Below are 21,528 nucleotides of genomic sequence, written 5' to 3'. Positions count from 1 at the left end.
TTTGATTAAATTGATAGTTACAGCCTTTGGTTCATTAATGAAATAACTTGTTTCTGCCCTAAATGGGGACACCTTGATAATGGCTTCTACTAGAGATCAAATTCCTCAAGGGGAACCATAATCTCTACTTCTTTTGAATTTCATCCCAGTCTCAGGACAAGAATTCTGCACCGAGTGAAACTTACTGAAGGTTGAATAAATCAACTTTGACCCTCTTTTCATACTATTTAATATTAAAATGAGGGCTTCCCTGGTGGCTCAGCAGTAAAGAATTTGCCTGCAATGCAGGAGATCTGACTTTGATCCCTGGTTGGGAAGATCCCCTGGAGGAGTGCATGGTAACTCACTCCAGTTTTCTTGCCTGGAGGATCCCATGGAGAGAGGAGTCTGACAGGCTACAGTCCATAGGGTCACAAAGAGTTGGAAATGACTGAAGTGACTGAGCACGCATGCATGAACATAATATTAAAATGAAATAAATTTAATCAATACACATTGTTTTATGCATCCTCTGCTCTCTGTACTCTTTCTTATCATGGAAGCTCTTTTGCTCTGTGAACCCTGGAATTGCATGAAAGTACTAACCCTTTGGGAGAAGGCAATGGCGCCCCACTCCAGTACTCTTGCCTGGAAAATCCCATGGATGGAGGAGCCTGGTAGGCTGCAGTCCATGGGGTCGCTAAGAGTCGGACACGACTGAGCAACTTCACTTTCACTTTTCACTTTCATGCATTGGAGAAGGAAATGGCAACCCACTCCAGTGTTCTTGCCTGGAGAATCCCAGGGACGGGGGAGCCTGGTGGGCTGCCGTCTATGGGGTCGCACAGAGTCGGACACGACTGAAGCGACTTCCAGTAGCAGCAGCAACTAACCCTTTTGAATAGAACAGTACTGAATAAGATGGGCTTCAGGCACATTTTAGAAAACTAGTGATCTGTGCACTGTTGGTAGGAAAAACTGCCTATTCATTGGTAGAGATAAGGAAAAAAAGAGGTGGTGTTGCAAGAGTAACATGGGAGAGGCATAAAAGGTGACATGGACAGGAGAGAGAGTCGCTCAGTTGTGGCCGACTCTTTGTGACCCTATGGACTGCAGCACACCAGGCTAGAGGGCAGTGATATTTAAAAAGTTGGGTTTTAACTTCCTGTGAAAGGAAGCATTTACTTTTCATTTTTAAAAAAGTTGTACATTAGAAATAAATTTCAAATCCAAATTATTGTCCAACAATATTGAGTACATTTGCTACTGGGTTCTGTTTCAAGAAAGCTCCACTGAAGGCTGTGTGATCTGAGTGTAATGAAGAAGGAAAAAAAGAAACCTTGAAAATCTCTCACTTTGTCATGACTGGGCTGAAGGCAGATGACTCAGTGTGAATTCAAGTTAAATCATTTAACCTTTTTCTCTTGCTCAACCCATCTGGGGAGCTGAAACACAAACGCTTCACCATGAAACAGATGGTGCACTAAGGCTAAATTTTCCCAGATTAAAAAAGAAGAAGAGAAATGTGTTATAAGTGCTAAAGGAACCAAACGTGGAAGAAGACCAAGGATTAAAAGGAACAGAGCTATAAACTGGATCAAATTTTTTCCTTTGTAGAAAATAATGTAAGTACTTAAAAAATAAGCCCTGTGAAATGATCTGGGGACAAAGTAAAATATTTCCTCAGCACCATATGTGTAAAGGTGATCATTATCAGTGGTTATGTATGGAAATAAAATGCTCTTTGTTGGTACAGAATTCTGTGTTCATTTACCTATCTGTCTCAGAGGACAGGTATGATTCCTTTAGAGTATTTTTGGTTTGTATTTTATTTGATACCTGTGAAGGTAATACTAATAACATTTCTTGAGAAAATGTATGGGACCCATCTGATTATAGCTCTGATGAAATTTATCACTAGTTGACAAATTTAAAATATTTCTAGTGTGGTCTAGAATAATTATGTTTTCTAACCTATTCTCACTCTCTCTATGTATTATATATTTACCTACATATGTGTGTATTTATGTCTATGGTTATATATATATATAATTCTAATTTTATTGTATATGAAAGAGTATATCGTTCAAATCTATGTATATGCCAGTAGTTACATCTGTCATATTTTATGGGAGAAGATGTGTACTGTTGCAGTGAAAGTAAAGATATGTTGATGAATAAAGTAGAACATATAGAAAGTAGAAATATGTCCAGGCTGGTTGTGATAAACTCAGGGGAAGTAGGCTTACTATTAATTTAAAAGACATAGTTCATAGATGAGGCTAAATGTGAAACCCAGGAAATTCACATTGCAGAATCCAGATGCCATAGAATAGAAACCCAGATTGGACTTTAGGCCCAGGACTGCCTCCAAGGGTAGGTGGCACTGTGGGTCATACAAACCAATGTTGCCTTTGATGGAGAGCCTTGGTACTCTTTGATGGTCATATTGATTTTTCCACCATTATGTCTAGAGTGAAAATGAAAGTGTTGCTCAGTTGTGTCTGACTCTGCAACCCCATGGACTGTAGCCCGCCAGGCTCCTGTGTCATGGGATTGTTAGGGAAGAATGCTGGAGTGGGTTGCCACACCCTCCTCCAGGGGATCTTCCTGACCCAGGGATCAAACCCAGGTCTCCAGCATTGCAGGCAGATTCTTTACCATCTGAGCCCCCAGGGAATCTCTAGAGTACCTTCATGTAGTTTCGCTTCTGAACGAAATACAGAACATAAATTCCTCTGTATCTAGTACTGAATTTTTCTCCCTTTCCCCTCTAAACTAATCCTGAGATATGACATGTAATCTGGGTTCCATGTAGATTAAGAATCATTTCTAATCCTTTAGCATGACCAGAAGTACATCATGACTGACAGTAGGTAAGCAGTCAGGCTCACTTAAGAACACTGCATTTACATTCCTTTATTGATGGTGTGTAATGGAATTTGCCGAGTATAAACTCATATAAACACTTTAAAATCATTTCTACTCTCTCCATAAATCTAGCATAAAAGCATCTGGTGCTGTGTCTATAATTAACATTAAAAATAACTACTGTTGTTTTATAAAGTCGTTGTTATCATTTCTCTCTGAGCATCAATTCTCTATATATTCAAATCACACAAGCTGTTCCCTGTCCTCACTGCACGGCAAGAACTGCAACCAAAACAACGAATGTAATTTGAACACGTCACAAAATTCCAATTGGTGGCTTCAAATTTTATGTGCTTCATAGTTGCACGAACCTTATAACTCAGTGGCTAGGAAGAGTCTCCAAATAGGTGAAAGATATGAAAAACATTTCCTTAAAGGAAAATCCTCTAGATTACTGTCTAAGCTGAAACTTTATTTCAACTCTGCTGTAGTATAGTGAGGGCTTCCCTGGTGGCTCAAATGGTAAAGAATCCATCTGCAATGTGGGAGACCTGGGTTTGACTCCTGGGTTGGGAAGATCCCCTGGAGGAGGGCATGATAACCCACTCCAGTATTTTTGCCTGGAGAACCCCCAGGGACAGGGGAGCCTGGTGGGCTATAGTCCATGGGGTTGCAAAGAGTCAGACATCACTGAGAAACTAAGCATGGCACATAGTATAATGCATTTAAGTTACAACATTTTAGAATAGATAACCAAACTTATGGCCACTAAGATGACTGATGGTTCCATCAAAGGAGAAAGTGTGAATCTTCCTGGTTGTCAGGTGGTGGCCGACGGCATACTCTTAGCACACCATGAAGAAAGAAAGGAAACACTTTTTGTATACCTTCTATTTCCTAGACACCATGTTGAAAATGTTACCTGCTCAGTCACATCTGATTCTTTTGGGACCGCGTGGACTATAGCCTGCCAAGTTCCTCTGTTTATCCAGGCAAGAATACTGTAGTGGGTTGCCACTTCTTTTTCCAGGGAATATTCCTGACCCAGGGATAGAACATGAGTCTCCTGCATCTTAGGCAGACTCTTTACCATCTGAACCAACAGGGAAGCATTTTAATACCATATGCTTACTCTTTGGAAGAAAAGTTATGACCAACCTAGACAGCATATTAAAAAGCAGAGACATTACTTTGTCAACAAAGGTCCGTCTAGTCAAGGCTATGGTTTTTCCAGTGGTCATGTATGGATGTGAGAGTTGGACTATAAAAAAAGCTGAGCATCGAAGAATTGATGCTTTTGAACTGTGGTGTTGGAGAAGACTCTTGAGAGTCCCTTGGACTGCAAGGAGATCCAACCAGTCCATCCTAAGGGACATCAGTCCTGGATGTTCATTGAGGTTTCAAGCTGAAACCTCAATACTCTGGCCACCTGATGTGAAGATTTGACTCATTTGAAAAGACCCTGATGCTGGGAAAGATTGAGGGCAGGAGGAGAAGGGGACGACAGAGGATAAGATGGTTGGATGGCATCACTGACTCAATGGACATGGGTTTGGGTGGACTCCGGGAGTTGGTGATGGACAGGGAGGCCTGGCGTGCTGCTGTTCATGGGGTCACAAAGAGTCAGACAGGACTGAGCAACTGAACTGAACTGATTCTACCTTATTTAATCTCCAAACTCCCTCCTTGGTAGATGTTATTATACCGATTTTACAGATGAGTGAACTGAGGCACAATAATTAAATCATCCCAACTCTAATCTTTATGGAGCCAAAGTCCAAGCTCTTCCCACCAAATTGCATCAACTGCCACAAGAAGGAGAAACTTATATTTACATTTTTAGACATCTTAAACACAAATATTTTTATGTTAACCTACAAATGTCCCTACCGCTTCAAGGACTTCAACAGCCCTGTTCAATTACATGTGGTTTATTAGAGTTAACATTCTCCAAAATGAGTGCTTGAAAATTCTGGATTTCCACTCAAGAGCAGAGAGAAATAACACAGATCTCCTCCTTTTTCTTCCTTTTAATGGTCCTGAAATAAAATGAAACTTCTATTCTGCAGTGTGTTGATATTTTTAACACATATGCATCAGCACATGTTTAAATAATTTAAAATCTCTAATATTATTCTTAAAGCACTATCTTATTTGGGATTCTGAGTGCAACTTTCTGATTAAATTAACTCATAATTATCATGTGTGAAAAGAATAACATATCCAGGCTTCCATCAACATGGCTCTTTTGGTTTCTGCTTTTTAAAGCCTTTTCTCTTCCTGGAGTTTGCTTCCCCCAAAAGGTAAACAGTAAGAGAACTTTAACTTGTCTTGAAAGTTGCAACAAAATAGCTAAAAATCCTTCAAGCTAGGCTTCAACAATATGTGAACCAGAACTTCTAGATGTACAGGCTGGATTTAGAAAAGGGAAAGGGACCAGAGATCAAATTGCCAACATCAGTTGGATCATAGAAAAAGCAAGGGAATTCCAGAACGACATCTACTTTTGTATTACTGACTACGCTAAAGCCTTTGACTGTGTGGATCACAACAAACTGTGGAAAATTCTCAAAGAGATGGGAATACCAGACTACCTGAGCTGCCTCCAGAGGAACCTATATGCAGGTCAACAGTTAGAACCAGACATGGAACAATTAACTGGTTCCAAATTAGAAAAGGAATACTTCAAGGCTGTATATTGTCACCCTGCTTATTTAACTTATATGCAGAGTGCATCCTCCGAAATGCTGGGCTGGATGAAACACAAGCTGGAATCAAGAATGCCAGGAGAAATATCAATAACCTCAGATATGCAGATGATACTACCCTTATGGCAGAAAGTGAAGAGGAACTAAAGAGCCCCTTGATGAAGGTGAAAGAGGAGAGTAAAAAAACTGGCTTAAAACTCAATATTCAAAAAACTAAGATTGTGGCATCCATTCCCATCACTTTATGGCAGATAGATGGGGAAACAATGGAACAGTGACAGATTCTATTTTCTTGGCCTCCAAAATCACTGTGGACAGTGACTGCAGCTATGAAATCAAAACACACTTGCTCCTTGGAAGAAAAGCTATAAGAAACCCAAACAGTGTATTAAAATCAGAGACATCACTTTGCCAAACAAAGGTCCATTTAGTCAAAGCTATGGTTTTTTTCCAGTAGTCATGCACAGATGTGAGAGCTGGACTATAAAGAAAGCTGAGTGCTGAAGAATTGATGCCTTCGAACTGTGATGCTGGAGAAGACTCTTCAGAGTCCCTTGGACAGGAAGGAGATCCAACCAGTCAATCCTAAAGGAAATTAATCTTGAATACTCATTGGAAGGACTGATGCTGAAGCTGAAGCTCCAGTACTTTGTTCACCTGATGGGAAGAGCCAACTCATTGGAAAAGACCCTGATGCAGGGAAAGACAGAAGGCAAGAAGAGAAGGGGATGACAGAGAATGTCACGGTTGGATGGCATCATGGATTCAATGGGTGTGACTTTGAGCCAATTCCAGGAGATGGTGAAGGACAGAGAAACCTGGCACACTGCAGTCCATGAGGTCACAGAGAGTTGGACATTATTGAGCGACTGAACAACAACAGCTGAAAATTGTGTAACATTATTTATTTTCTTAGTATGGCTTTCATAAACAATATTTCTCACAATCAAGGCCAAATGAACAATTACTGAATCATTAAAGATGTGAGCAGTCTGATCTGAACCAGATTTCTCCAGTCTGTGAACACATCCAAAAGACACATAAGAATAAGAGCATCTTGGATGGCTTCCTCTCCAACTGCAATTTAGATGTTATGTAAGTAATTCATGTATTAATCACACTCTCAATCAATATCATCCAGGATTTTCTAAGCTAATCCTTGAGCTGGTCAGCATAATAAAGCATTCTGTGGACAACTAAGTTTTAGAGAAGTTCTCAATACTTCATTGACCTCATGGAGTTTCATATTATACATCCATAATCCAAAAGGTCTGTCTAGTCAAGGCTATGGTTTTTCCAGTAGTCATGTATGGATGTGAGAGCTGGACTATAATGAAAGCTGAGCGCTGAAGAATTGATGCTTTTGAACTGTGGTGTCAGAGAAGACTCTTGAGAGTCCCTTGGGCCACAAGGAGATCCAACCAGTCCATCCTAAAGGAGATCAGTACTGGCTGTTCATTGGAAGGACTGATGTTGAAGCTGAAACTCCAATACTTTGGCCACCTCATGCGAAGATCTGACTTATTTGAAAAGACCCTCATGCTGGGAAAGATTGAGGGCAAGAGGAGAAGGGGACGACAGAGGATGAGATAGTTGGATGGCATCACCGACTCAATGGACATGGGTTTGGGAGGACTATGGGAGTTGGTGATGGACAGGGAGGCCTGGCGTGCTGCTGTTCATGGGGTCGCAAAGAGTCAGACAGGACTGAGCGACTGAACTGAGCTGAACTGAACTGAATCTGTTTAATACTAACTTTGAGGAGATTTGCTGTAAAGGAGCTATTTAACTTTTTTTAGTCTTTGGCTTCTCAACATTCCAAGGAACTACTGCTTCTTATACCAGACACTGGGAAATTATGGAGTGGGGAGATTTCTATAGGCTGTAGGGTTTTAAGTAGCTGAAGTGCTCATTAATTAACTTTATGACATAAAAGAATATAAAGAAGAAATAGAACATTTACAGCATACATGATTAAAAGAGACAGAATATCTTAAAATTTATTCAGTATAACCTTCGACTTATCTAGTTTATTTATCTAGTTAAACTTTTCCTACTAGAGAAGACTGGTAGTATTTAAGTGTGTTTTCCAATAGCTGTATTTACTTTTGTCGGTAAATAAAGTTACACTGAGGTTTTAGACCAAGAAGTCTCCCTAGATCTTATTCTCTAATGCAAACATGCAGAACTCTTTGTAAAGACTTTTCAAGAGCTCCCTGTCATTCGAACACTGAGAATCAGATCAAGGTGGACAGCAAACCGTGACCCTTGTTCTCCTCTGAAATTGGCCACAAAGATTTCAAAAGACAGTTTGTTACAAATAAACAGGGTTCTGTGGTTATTGATGGTCTTAAATTTTCATGCTTTTGTGTTCATTTTTGTTTGCAAATATGGAGGGATAAGATCCAACCTCCTGTTCTTTTACCTCTTACCTAAAAATCACTGCATTCATATATGGATGAGTAGAAAACTGTGTTCACTTTGGAGAGCTCATTAGAGTGTCTACAGTTCCAAAAATACTGTTAACAATCCATCTTTTTTTTTTTAACTGCACACCTATTAGAATAGCTAAAAAAAAAAACCAAACAAACCACTGACAGTACCCAATGCTGGCAAGTATATGGAGACACTGGCCCTCTCATAAATTGCTGATGGGAATGTGAAATGAGGCAGCCACTCAAGAAGTTTCTCAGTTTCTTTTAAAAATTAAACACAACTTAACATGGCTTTCCTGGTAGCTCAGATGGTAAAAGCGTCTGCCTACAATGGGGGAGACCCGGGTTCGATCCCTGGAGAAGGAAATAGCAACCCACTCCAGTACTCTTGCCTGGAAAATCCTATGGACCAAAGAGCCTGGTAGGCTACAGTCCGTGGGGTCGCAAAGAGTTGGACAGGGCTGAGCGACTTCACTTAACGTGTAATCATACTCCTGGACTTTTATTCTAGAGAAATGAAAATATACGTTCATGCAAAAACTTGTAGATAATGTCTACAGCAATTTTATTTGTCACAGCCCCAAACTGGAAACAATGTATAAGTCCTTCAGGGGGTGAAAAATAAATGCTGTGGTAATTCATCCTAGGGAATACCACTCAGCAATAAAAAGGAATCAACTATTTTTTACATGCATAAACACAAATTAGTCTCAAGACAATTATGGTGAATTTCTTTAAAAGCCAACCACAACATGCTACATACTGTGTGATTTCATTTATATAACATTTTAAATGATAAAACTATAGGTGTGGAGAATAGATCAATGGTGTCCAGGTATGGTGAAGGGTGGTGAAACTATAAAGGATTCCACAAGGGAGCCCCTTTGTGATGAGTTGTGTATCTTGACTTTTGTGGAGCTCATATGAAAAACATAATAAAACTTCAAAGAATTATGTACACATGTATACAAAAAAAAAATATATATATATATATATACACATTTAAAAATCTCTAAAATCTAAGTAATGCCTGTGGGCTAGTTAATTGTACTGTGTCAATGTCCATTTCCTAGTTTTGAAAAATGTGCTATAGTTACATAAAATGTTACCATTAGGAAAGACTAAGTGATGGCTACAGAGGACTTCTCAATACTATTTTTGCAACTCCCTGGAGGTTATAATTATTTAAAAATAAAACACTTTTAAAAGCTTTTCAAAATTTCACCTGTTTTTCAGGGGCAGGGGAGTGGGAGGGGTGGGTGAAGATATAAGCTTCTAGCTATAAAATGAATAAGTCATGGGGGTGTAATGTACAGCTTGGAGACTAGAGTTAACATTATTGTATTATATTATTGAAAGTTGTTAAGAGAGTAGATCCAAGAAGCTCTCATCACAAGAGAAAGATTTTCTATGTGTGGCAATGGCTGTGACCTAGACTTACTGTGGTGATGATTTTGCAATACAAATAAATATTAATCATTATGCTGTAAACCTGAAACTAATGTCAATTATACCTCAAATAAAAAAAGAAAAAAATTCATCCATTTTTAAAAGTCTTGTGTCTTAGGTCATCTATCCAAATTCAACTATGATCAAACTGAGAATTCCACATCATTTTGTTCTCAGTATAATTCTTTACAGTGAAACTCAGAGGTAAGATTTATGTTAATGTTTTTCATTATAAAAATGCTATCTTAGGCCTCATAGAGAGCAAATGAAGATCATTTTCAAATCGAATTTAGAAAAAAGGTGTTACCTACTTTCTAAAAACAATGGAATTTAACATGGTAGGTGAGGCTTAAACCGCAGCTTTGTGGACAACACCTTTTAAGCTATGGCGGAAATTACTAATATTTTCTTTGGTATAAGTGCATAAAGGAAAAACTAAAATAGAGTAATCATGTCATGTGGACAATGATTTTATTAAATGCTTATGTGATTCAAAAACAGTGTCAGATGTATGATTCTGGGAGTTGCACATGGAGGAATTACCAATGAAATTCTGTGAAAAGTTGTAAACTTCTTACAGATGATTTGAAGGTCTAAAAAGAAAACGTTGATTAAAAAAATAAAAGTGTTGGATCATGTCTAAGATACATGATACTGAACAAGCTTCTTGAGTGACCCACTAGAAAGTCATTTATATATTTCCAAAGTTGACTTTGGCCATATCTTCTTTATGTAAAGCTGTAGATGATCTGTTTAGTGGAGGAAAAAAATACATAAGTTGTTTAAAATATTTTTCATGATTCAAATCATGACTAGATCGACAGTTATAAATGTTTCTCTTTGCATTGTCTTAGGGCTTCTCTGGTAGCTCAGAGGGTAATCTGCTTGCAATGCAGGAGACCTGGGTTCGATCCCTGGGTCAGGAAGATACCCTGGAGAAGGAAATGGCAACAAACTCTGGTACTCTTGCCTGGAAAAACCCATGGATGGAGAAGCCTGGTAGGCTACAGTCCATGGGGTCGCAAAGAGTCGGATATGACTGAGCGACTTCACTTTCTTTTGCATTGTCTTATCCAAGACATTCTTTTGCATTGTCTTATCCAAGGCATTTACGGTCTCTGCTTTGCTTTAGGCATTTATTTCCAAAGACTTGTAAATTTGTTGTCCTGTATGTCCCAGGGGCCTTTCATATCTCACCCTTAATGTATCAATACTGAGTTCATGATCTGAATACAACTTCATGCAAACTTTTTTCTCTTCTGGAGTTTCAATATTGGTTAATGATATAGCCATCCACCCATTTCCAAGCTCGAATACCTTTCTCCTTCACCTGCATCCCATCACCAAATACTGCCAACTCTCACAAACATTTTCAAATTCAGACTCTAGTGGCCACTGGAATCACCATCTCTACCTGAGCATATCATCACTCTGTATTAAACGTCCACTGGCTCCTTAAGAGACTAGGGCTTAACTGTTCTCAACAAAAACAAGCAAGGATAACTATGTGACATGCTAAAGGTGTTAGCTAATGCCTCTGTAGTAACTGTATCATGACATATAAATATATCAGGCCAATACATTGTACACTTTGAACCTGCACAATATTATACACCTGTTATATCTCAACTTTAAAACAACAACAAACAAGCAAAAAACCTCTCCCTGGCTTCTGATGACATTCTATTAGTTTTCTGTGGTTGCCATAACAAATTACCACAAACTCTGTGGGTTAAAACAATGCGAATGATTGGCTCCTGTGCATGTATGTTAGTCACTCAGTCATGTCCAACTCTGCGGCTCCATGGACTATAGCCCACCAGGCTCTTCTTTCCATGGAGTTCTCCAGGCAAGAATACTGGAGTGGGTTGCCATTCTCTTCTCCAGGAATCTTCCCTACCCAGGGATTGATTCTGGGCCTCCTGCATTGCAGGAAGATTCTTTACTATCTGAGTCACCAGGGAAGTCCAAATGATTGGCTACCTCACAGTTTTCTAGGTCACAAGTCTGACACAGGTCTCACTTGGTTAAAATCAAGGTGTTAGCCAGGCTATGTTTCTTCCTTTAGACTCTAGGGGAGAATTGCTTTCCTGCTCATTTGGGTTGTTGGCAGAATTCAGTTCCCTGTGGTTGTAGGACCAAGGTCTCATTTCCTTGCTGGCTTTTGGCAGGGAGTTTATTCTCAGCATCAGGAAGCTGCCCACATTCCTTGGTTTGTGGCTTCCATCCTCCATCTTCAAAGCCAGCCACGTCTGGTCAAATCCTTCTCATGCTGAATTTCATTTCTCTGACCCTTCTTCCATCCTCACATTTCTCTCTGACCCAGCTGGAAAGACTCAGTTTTTTAAGACTCATGTGATTAGACTGGCATAATCCAAGATAATCTCCCCATCTCCAGGTCCTTAACCTTAAGCACTTTGCGAAATTCCCTTTGCCACATAAGGTAACATAGTCACAGGTTCAGGGGAGAAGGATGGTGACACCTTTAGGAACCATTATTTTGCATTCCAGAAGTGCGATGTAGTTTTAGGAAAGCCAATAGGTAAACTCACTCTTCTTACAAATCAAAAAAACAATTGAGAGAGAAAATGCGGAAGTCAGACAGACTGCAGGGCATAGAAATAGCAGCTTCCTTAGTGATAAAGCTGTTTTAGAGATGTTGACTTTAGACTCACGGCAAAAAGCCTTTCTAATATGCCATCCCTGAATTAGACAGCTTTTCCCCTCAGTCACAGCTCGTAGGAGCAGACACAATCTCCTGTAAAGATCTCAGTGGAGGAGCAGAGTGTTTGAACTGCGCATGTTCAGTTTCATCCCCAAAGTAATTTTCGAACCTTCCAACTTTGCAGAGATGAGTGTGAAGTGGGACAGTGTGGTGAGAGGACAGTGGAAGTCCTCTACGAAAACATGGTGGAAGGAGACTAAAAGTGACATAATTTTAGCTACCATTTCTTAAACAGTTAGTATGCGCCAGATATTTCACATACTCTATTGTCAATATGCCACCAATCATGCAAGATGGATATTATTAAATATTAAACAATTTGCTTGACTCATCAGTCTGCCAACTGAAGCCATACCTCGAGTACTATATTTTTCAGAATAGAACCACACTCAGTACTTTATCTCCAGCCAGTGCCTTTCTTGTATTCAGCATCCCATTGACTAGGTCTTCTTACTGTTCCTCTGAAACACACCAACTTTCTTTTTAGACCATCTCTTTTCTATTTAGACCACCTCAGTGGCAACCCACTCCAGTATTCTTGCTTGGAGAATCCCAGGGATGGGGGAGCCTGGTGGGCTGCCTTCTATGGGGTCGCACAGAGTCAGACATGACCGAAGCGACTTAGCAGCAGCAGCAGCTGCAGTCTTTCTGTGGTAAACTCTTACTCCTCCTTTAAGACAATGTGGTATATCTCCTCTGGAGACAGCTCTGTACCTCTCTCCAGACTCCCTTTTCTGGAGGTCATACCTTTGCGCGTATCTTCAATGTCTCACACACTGGCATAATAGAATTTAGGCATAAATTCTATAATAGGATTTGGGCATAATAGAATTTCACTGAATGTTATTATATGAATGTAATGGGTTTTGAATACAATTTGTGAATGAATTTCTCTGTTTACATTTCTGTGTGCATGCTCAGTTGCTCAGTGGTGTCTGACTCTTTGCAACCTCATGGACTGTAGCCTGCTGTTTACATGTCTGCCTTCCTCTTATTCACTGTTTTAGCCCCAGTGCCACCATCTCCATGTCTGACATATATTAACAGAATGTTCTACATAAACTTTTCCTGAAAGAAGACCTAAATTAATGATTTAATTAATTCTGGCAAAGACAGAATATATTATTGGAGTTGTCTGCATAAATATACCTGGATTCTGTGATCAACTGGATCTTGTTCTTTAAAGGGAACTAACGATATATAAATCAAGAGGCCTTCTCATGGCCAACAAAGTCCTAAATAGTCCATCCTCAGGACGCTTCTCTGATCTGATGACCAAACAATCTTTCCTGGTTGGTTGCCCTGTTTGTTTTTATTTTATAGCAGGTATAACAACATACTTAATATTATACTATGTTATATTGTATATTGGTTTATTTCCTTTATGCTCAACTAAATGATCAGCCCTGTAAGAACAGTGACTTTGTTTTATTCAACACCTCAAACAATGCCTACCGCATAATAGGCTTTAAATTAATTCTTGTTTAGCGAATGAAAGGATGAATGAGATAGTGTGGAATGGGAGAAAAAACAGGACTTTGTAATCAGAGAGGACTGGATTAAAATCAAAGTTCTCCAATGTCACTAGCTGTCTGGTCTCAAGCAAAACGTTTAATATTTAATAGTATCCATCTTGCCCTGTTGGTGGGATATTGACAGCGGTATATGTAAAATATCTGGCACATACTGTTTAAGACATAGTGGCTATAACTATGTCACATACTTTTATAGTTCAAGGTTTTATGTTAAAATTATTAACGGAGATTAATTTTCTCACTGCTGGTCAAGTATATTTTTATGTACCTCTTTACGAGGAATGAAGTGAAATTTTAAGCAACATACCCTGTTGCTATCAGCAGGGTCAAGTATCTTTAATGGAGTGTCCTAATATCTACTAAACTTACTAAGAATGCTATAAAAGGATTTTAAACATTCCTAAGCAAGAAATATTTCAAAAGCTTCCAAAAAGCTCTCCAAGGTTAGTGCTTCTCATTCAACCCCAGAATGCTGGGCCAGAGTGGCAGTCATAAGACACCCAGGGCCTCTGCAAAGCTAAAAGGTCTTTGTGTGCATATGTCACAGGCTGGTTCATAAAACAATAACAAAAACCAGCCTTCTATCTTTTTCAGAATGTTTCATTGCATCTGCAATTATCCTAGATATTACACTAAATATAATTACAGTTTCAAGTTAGGTGATAATAGAGAACTTTTTATCTTAAATTATTCTGATTATTTTAAATATAATCACTATTTTCTATCTGGCATCGTATGGATTTCAAAGAAAAGTTGTGTCCATTGTATCTGCAGGATAGGGAAACACAAACTATGCACTGCAGGCACCTCATCTCAATTAAATTTGAACCACCCAAGGCTGTATATTGTCACCCTGCCTATTTAACTTCTATGCAGAGTACATCATGAGAAACGCTGGGCTGGAAGAAGCACAAGCTGGAATCAAGATTTCCAGGAGAAATATCAATCACCTCAGATATGCAGATGACACCACTCTTATGGCAGAAAGTGAAGAGGAGCTAAAGAGCCTCTTGATGAAAGTGAAAGAGGAGATTGTAAAGGTTGGCTTAAAGCTCAACATTCAGAAAACTAAGATCATGGCATCTGGTCCCATCACTTCATGGGAAGTAGATGGGGAAACAGTGGAAACAGTGTCAGACTTTATTTTTTGGGGCTCTAAAATCACTGCAGATGGTGATTGCAGCCATGAAATGAAAAGATGTTTACTTCTTGGAAGGAAAGTTATGATCAACCTAGATAACATATTAAAAACAGAGACATTACTTTGCCAACACAGGTCTGTCTAATCAAGGCTATGGTTTTTCCAGTGGTCATGTATGGATGTGAAAGTTGGACTGTAAAGAAAGCTGAGTGCTAAAGAATTGATGCTTTTGAACTGTGGTGTTGGAGAAGACTCTTGAGAGTCCCTTGGACTGCAAGGAGATCCAACCAGTCCATTCTAAAGGAGATCAGTCCTGGGTGATCACTGGAAGGACTGATGCTGAAGCTGAAACTCCAATACTTTGGTCACCTCATGCAAAGAGTTGACTCATTGGAAAAGACTCTGATGCTGGGAGGGATTTGGGGCAGGAGGAGAAGGGGATGACAGAGGATGAGATGGCTGGATGGTATCATCGACTCGATGGATGTGAGTTTGAGTGAACTCTAGGAGTTGGTGATGGACAGGGAGACCTGGAGTACTGCGATTCATGGGTTCGCAAAGAGTTGGACACGACTGGGCAACTGAACTGAACTGAACTGAAAGTAGGTATTCCATAGAGTTTTTGATGAGTTTAAAGTATAAGTCTCTGACAGAGTCTAGTGTCTTTTAATAGACATATTTTCCATGTGGGAAAAAAGCAAACAAGCAACATACCATTTCTTCATTTTGTTTTCTGCTCTTGAGGTTGAGTCTTCCATCATTCCTGAACCACTTTTATAGGACATGTACTACATGCTTTACTGAATCATGGTCAAATCATCCATTCATCCTTTCACTAACAGATGCTTATAAACAACCATTATAGTCCAAACACTGTATTATGTATCCAACTTGCATGTTGAATGAGATAATCAAGGCTTATATGTCCCTGGGAGAGCCAAAAAAATTAAATAATGGAACAAACCAAAATATTAGGTCTTTGGATTATTATCTGAGCTATAATGAAAACATGTGACAGAGTAACTTGGGGCATATGTAGACTGGTGTCTCAGGGAAGACTTAAGAGGAGACATTTCTGAGAAACTGACAGACTAAAACCACGATAAGGAGTCAGCTAAGTAAAGACCACAGCAAGAGTTTTGGATTTTGTTCTTTATTTAATGGGAGTTCATTCTGGAAGCTAAGAGGACAAGTTTTGTAATGGTGGCAACAGTGAAAACAATGAGATGAAGTAGAAAGCTATTTGTCATTAAGAAAAGGTAATAAAGGTAACAGAAGATTGTACATTTCTAAGAACTTGCCCATTTCTTCAAGGTTGTCCCATGTATTAGAAATAGTTCTTCATAATAGTATCCTTTATGCTCAATAGAGCCTTTGTATTTCTGTATTGTCTGTTGTAACTTCTCCTTTTTCATTTCTAATTTTATTGATTTGGATTATCTCCCTTTTTTTTTTCTTGATGAAAAAAAGACTGCCTAGTGGTTTATGATGAACCTATATGCCGCGTAGCAATGGAGATGCAGACAGTGAAAACAGACTTGTGGACACAGAGGGGGAAGAAGAGGGTGGGATGAATTGAGAGAGTAACATGGAAACATATACATTACCATATGTAAAGTAGATAGCCAGTGGGAATTTGCAGAGAGCTCAAACTCAGTGCTCTGTGACAACCTAGAGGGGTGGGATAGGATGGGAGGTGGGAATGAGGTTCAAGAGGAAGGTGACATGCATACACCTGTGGCTTATTCATGTTGATATATGGCAGAAACTAACACAATATGGTCAAGCAACTATTCTCCAGTTCAAAATAAATAAGTAAATAACAAGGAATTTTAAAAGCAATAGAAAGTAATAAGGGGATAGGAAAAGATGAGCAGTGGTGATAGAAAGAGTGATCAGGAAAGGCATCTCTGTGAAAGATTCTACATTTGAGAAGGGATCTGAGTGAGGTGAGGGAGGAAAAATATTTCAGGCTGCTGGATGCAGCAGTAACAGCAGGAAGGAGGAGAAGTGAACACATGGAGGCTGCAGAGATGACATAGTCTGCAGGTGGATTGGATGCTGAGTGTCAGGGAGGAGGGAGACCCTAAGGCTTGAATGGTTTCATGAAGGCTGATGTAGAAATCTAAGAGGGGAGATTTTTTTTTTCTTTCTTTGCTGTGCTTTTCATTGCTTTCTTTGGTTAAGAGTTGCTGCTTGTGGGCTCTCTAGTTGTGACACATAGGCTTAGTTGCCCCTTGGCATGTGGGATCTTGATTCCCAGACCAGGAATTGAACCTGTGTCCCCTGTATTGGAAGGCAGATTCTTAACCACTGGGCCACCAGGGAAGTCCCCAAGGAGATTTTTGAAAGGCTTGGTGAATCAAGAATGTGTTTTGTTTATCAATGATAACTTAAATGATCTGTGAGACATAAAATAGGAAAGCAGTAAACCTTTACATGGAAAGCCACCTGCGGTCCCCTTATCTGGTATGACTCTATTTTCCAAAGATGGTCAAGCTTTGGCTCTTTTATTGAAGACTGCCAAGAAAGAGTGCAGTCAGGAGTCATCTGCCCTGGGTTGTGTGAAGGTAGAAGGCAAGACCACGGCATGAAGCTATAACATCCTCCTTGAGAATTAATTTTACTCATAGTTTAGGGGGAAAACAGCATTTTCACAGAAACACAAATACAGAGAAGTTATGGAGTCGAGTAAAATCTATGCATGGATTTTAAAGATGAAATAAACCCAGAAAATGCTACAAGGAAAATACAAACGCTTGTGTGCATAACACCTTGGGGAAACAATGTATACGTAAATCAAAAGAAATATTTTATAATTTTTAAATATAGAAAGTTGGAATTATTGATTTTTTAGTTTTTTGCTTAAAAGCGAAATATTAGGGGAAATATGAAAATTTTGTAAACGAGCAGCAGAAAATGTATGGCAAACTGTTGATACTGACTTCCTCAAAATTCAGGTAAGAAACAGGTGGTTTTTCTGTCACAGATTTTTTTCATGCATAATTACCTGTTTAAGTATTTAATTTTATTTCCTCTTCATTTTTCTTATTTCTAGAATCATAATTGTGAGATCAATTGTATTCTGCTTCAACCATTTAGCCAATAACCTGCTAACCCATTAACCTATCAAATTTTGGGGAGAAAAATAATCCAGGCATTTACATACAAAGGAGGTTAATTGTTTGATTTTTATTTAGTTTGATCATCTGCAACTGAAATGCATAGGAGGCCTGGGTTTTAACCCAGTAAATTCTCTGGACAAATGTCATTGCCTGTTCCTATGTCTGATTCCATTGTGCCAGGCTTCCCAGTGGCAGTTTGGGTAATCTTTCAGATATCTCTGCCCTGCCAAGTTTCTATTTAAGCAGGAAAGGAAGTGATTATGGATTTGTCCTCCTTAAAAGAAAAGCCTGAGGGACAGATTATTGTCAGAGTAGCAATGTTTAAGTTATTGAGGCAGAAATAACTTGTGCAGAAAAAAAAAATACATAAAGTGGTCCCAAGAGGATTAACACATGACTTAAATGCCTCCACATCAACCTCATTAAACAATTCAATGATAATTTTTCCATTGTAAGTACATGGCACTTTTATTCACAATGATGTTAAGAAAAAAAAAAGAATAATTATCTTTTCTAGCATTTTAACAAAAGATTTTACAATGACAAAATAGTTTACTGAAAATAGCAGTTGAGAGGTCTGTTATAATTCTATTGTTACTTTCAGAGCAGATGCCATGTCACATGTAAAATGCCAAGACCACGGAAAAATATTTTTAGCTGGGTAAAAATATGTGACATTTAGGAAAGAAATGGTAGTGCCTTGATTCATTTGTTAATTGAGCACTCCAACATTTTCTATACACAATTGTTTGAAGGTTACAGAATGTAAAAGAGATGCAGTCCTTGTCTTCATGGAATATATATCTTTAGACAATTAAGAAATGCTTTTCTTTATAATTTTTAACATACAAGAGAAAAAAAAGAGAAAGGTGGATAGATCAAATGTGTTTTTGGTCTCATCAAGAAGAGGTCCCAGTATTGACTTCAATATGACCAAAGCTTGAGGACTGGACCTCAATGGGGAAAAAATGCTTTAAATGAGCAAAGGGGATTTTCTAGAGTAGAAGTTGCAAATGGGAGAGAAACATTGTAAGAGAATGTGGGAGAAACTCACATAAACTTCAGACAAAATGGAACAACAGACTTTTTCCAAATAGGAAAAGGAGTACATCAAGGCTGTATATTGTCACCCTGCTTATTTAACTTATATGCAGAGTACATCATGAGAAACGCTGGGCTGGATGAAGCACAAGCTGGAATCAAGATTGCCCGGAGAAATATCAATCACCTCAGATATGCAGATGACACCACCCTTATGGCAGAAAGTGAAGAGGAGCTAAAGGGCCTCTTGATGAAAGTGAAAGAGGAGAGTGAAAAAGTTGGCTTAAAGCTCAACATTCAGAAAACTAAGATCATGGCATCTGGTCCCATCTCTTCATGGGAAATAGATGGAGAAACAGTTGAAACAGTGTCAGACTTTATTTTTTGGGGCTCTAAAATCACTGCAGATGGTGACTGCAGCCATGAAATTAAAAGACATTTACTCCTTGGAAGGAAAGTTATGACCAACCTAGATAGCATATTCAAAAGCAGAGACATTACTTTGCCAACAAAGGTCCATTTAGTCAAGGCTATGGTTTTTCCAGTGGTCATGTATGGATGCGAGAGTTGGACTGTGAAGACGGCTGAGCACCAAAGAACTGATGCTTTTAACTGTGGTGTTGGAGAAGACTCTTGAGAGTCCCTTGGACTGCAAGGAGATCCAACCAGTCCATTCTAAAGGAGATCAGCCCTGGGTGTTCTTTGGAAGGAATGATGCTAAAGCTGAAACTCCAGTACTTTGGCCACCTCATGCGAAGAGCTGACTCATTGGAAAAGACTCTAATGCTGGGAGAGATTGGGGGCAGGAGGAGAAGGGGATGACAGAGGATGAGATGGCTGGATGGCATCACTGACTCGATGGATGTGAGTCTGGGTGAACTCCGGGAGTTGATGATGGACAGGGAGGCCTGGCGTGCTGCGATTCATGGAGTCACAAAGAGTCGGACACAACCAAGCGACTGAACTGAACTGAACTGAACTGAGGAGACAAAAGACAGAAATTACCTTAACTCACTGGCAAGTTCTTTGAGCAATATTTAAGGTAAATAAGTGTAAGGTAGGATAGAAATAGATGACATTTTTTGTTTAAAGTTGGGATATAGGCAATAAAATCTTAAACTTTGGGAAATCTTGAAAAAAATCAGTCACATAAGGGCATCAAAGCTACAGGCAGTGAGGCTATAATGTGTTGTTTTTTAGTCACTAAGTCAGGTCCAACTCTTTCCAACCTCAAGGACTGCAGTGCACCAGGCTTCCCTGTCCCTCATCATCTCCCAGAGTTAACTCAAACTCATGTCCATTGAGTCAGTGATGCCATCCAACCATCTCATCCTCTGTGGTCCCCTTCTCCTCCTGCCTTCAATCTTTCCCAGCATCAGAGTCTTTTACAATAAGTCAGCTCTTCATATCAGGTGGCCAAAGTATTGTAGCTTCAGCTTCAGTATCAGTCCTTCCAATGAATATTCAGGGTTGATATCCTTTAGGATTTACTGGTTTGATCTGCTTGCTGTCCAAGGGACTCTCAAGTGTCTTCTCCAGCACCACAGTTGAAAAGCATCAATTCTTAGGTGCTCAGTCTTCTTTATGGTCTAACTCTCACATCCGTACATGACTACTGGAAAAACCATATCTTTGACCATATGAACCTTTGTCAGCACACTGTATATAGGACCTCAATAACTTTTAAGAACAACAACAACAAAAACCCCATTATTTATATGTTGCCTATTGATTTTTGTCTCTAAAGTGAAGATGCAAGTTTCACTTTGGAACAGATTTTTTGGAACATTGGTTCATATAATAATTTAACATTGAAAATATATATATATAGAGAGAGAGAGAGACAGAGAGAGAGGTGGGGGCGGGAGGAGGCATTTATGTCCCGATAGGTGAGCTGGATGCAAGGAATTAAATAAAAATACTACAAAGAGAATGATTGGTTGTTCAGTTTAGAGCCATAACCTGGGTGTGTTAGGAATTGTAAGTCTCTTTAAATCTTATTTCTGATAGAGACACAGTTGCTTTCCTAAAAGTAGGTCTAGACCATTTTTACATGCATATTATATCTTACTCTTTGGAGGTATGTATGTTCTGTTGCCTAAGCAGCTGCCTACAAGTGATGGGTGAGGAGACCCTGGAATATGAAAGAAAGATAGAAAGACCTGATGTTCCCCTCATCTTATGGCCACATGCTATAGGAGGTGGACCCATATTTATGTTGTACATCCTGGACAGAGAGAGGGATGTTTCACCTGTAAAGCTATTTAAGACAAATAACATGGAATTTGATGAATGTCCTGATACTAATCTGTTATATCTTGATGCCTTTTAAGAGCCATTATAATCCTGGGTATAAAGCAGGATGTGTCTCTGCGGTAGGCAGGCTGATGGCTCCCAAAGATGTCCATGTTTGACTCCCTACAGTCCATGGACATGCTGTGTTACATAATTAGGGGCGATTAAGGTTGCTCATCAGCTGATCTTAAATAAGGAAATTATTCCAGATAGTCAGGGTGGAC

At 39.2% G+C, this 21,528-nt stretch overlaps 1 protein-coding gene across 8 annotated transcripts in view; it reads right to left on the bottom strand.

The window, feature by feature from the left end:
- Positions 1-21,528, bottom strand: part of LOC129624595 (uncharacterized) — a 324,961-nt gene that overhangs the window by 35,017 nt on the left and 268,416 nt on the right. Inside the window, exon 4 of one of the 8 annotated variants that reach the window (XM_055542762.1) lies at positions 9,947-10,191. The exons of the other annotated variants lie outside the window; for them this stretch is intronic. Within the exon in view, the coding sequence (XP_055398737.1) occupies positions 10,130-10,191 (62 nt within the window). The 3' untranslated portion in view covers positions 9,947-10,129. Of the gene's footprint in view, positions 1-9,946; positions 10,192-21,528 lie in introns of those variants that run through there. 8 annotated transcript variants of the gene reach the window in all.

The sequence above is a fragment of the Bubalus kerabau genome, chromosome 12 (genome assembly GCF_029407905.1).
Source record: "Bubalus kerabau isolate K-KA32 ecotype Philippines breed swamp buffalo chromosome 12, PCC_UOA_SB_1v2, whole genome shotgun sequence".
NCBI classification, from domain to species: Eukaryota; Metazoa; Chordata; class Mammalia; order Artiodactyla; family Bovidae; genus Bubalus; species Bubalus kerabau.
Note: the sequence above shows the minus strand (reverse complement) of the source record. Positions and strands in the feature narration are given on the sequence as shown.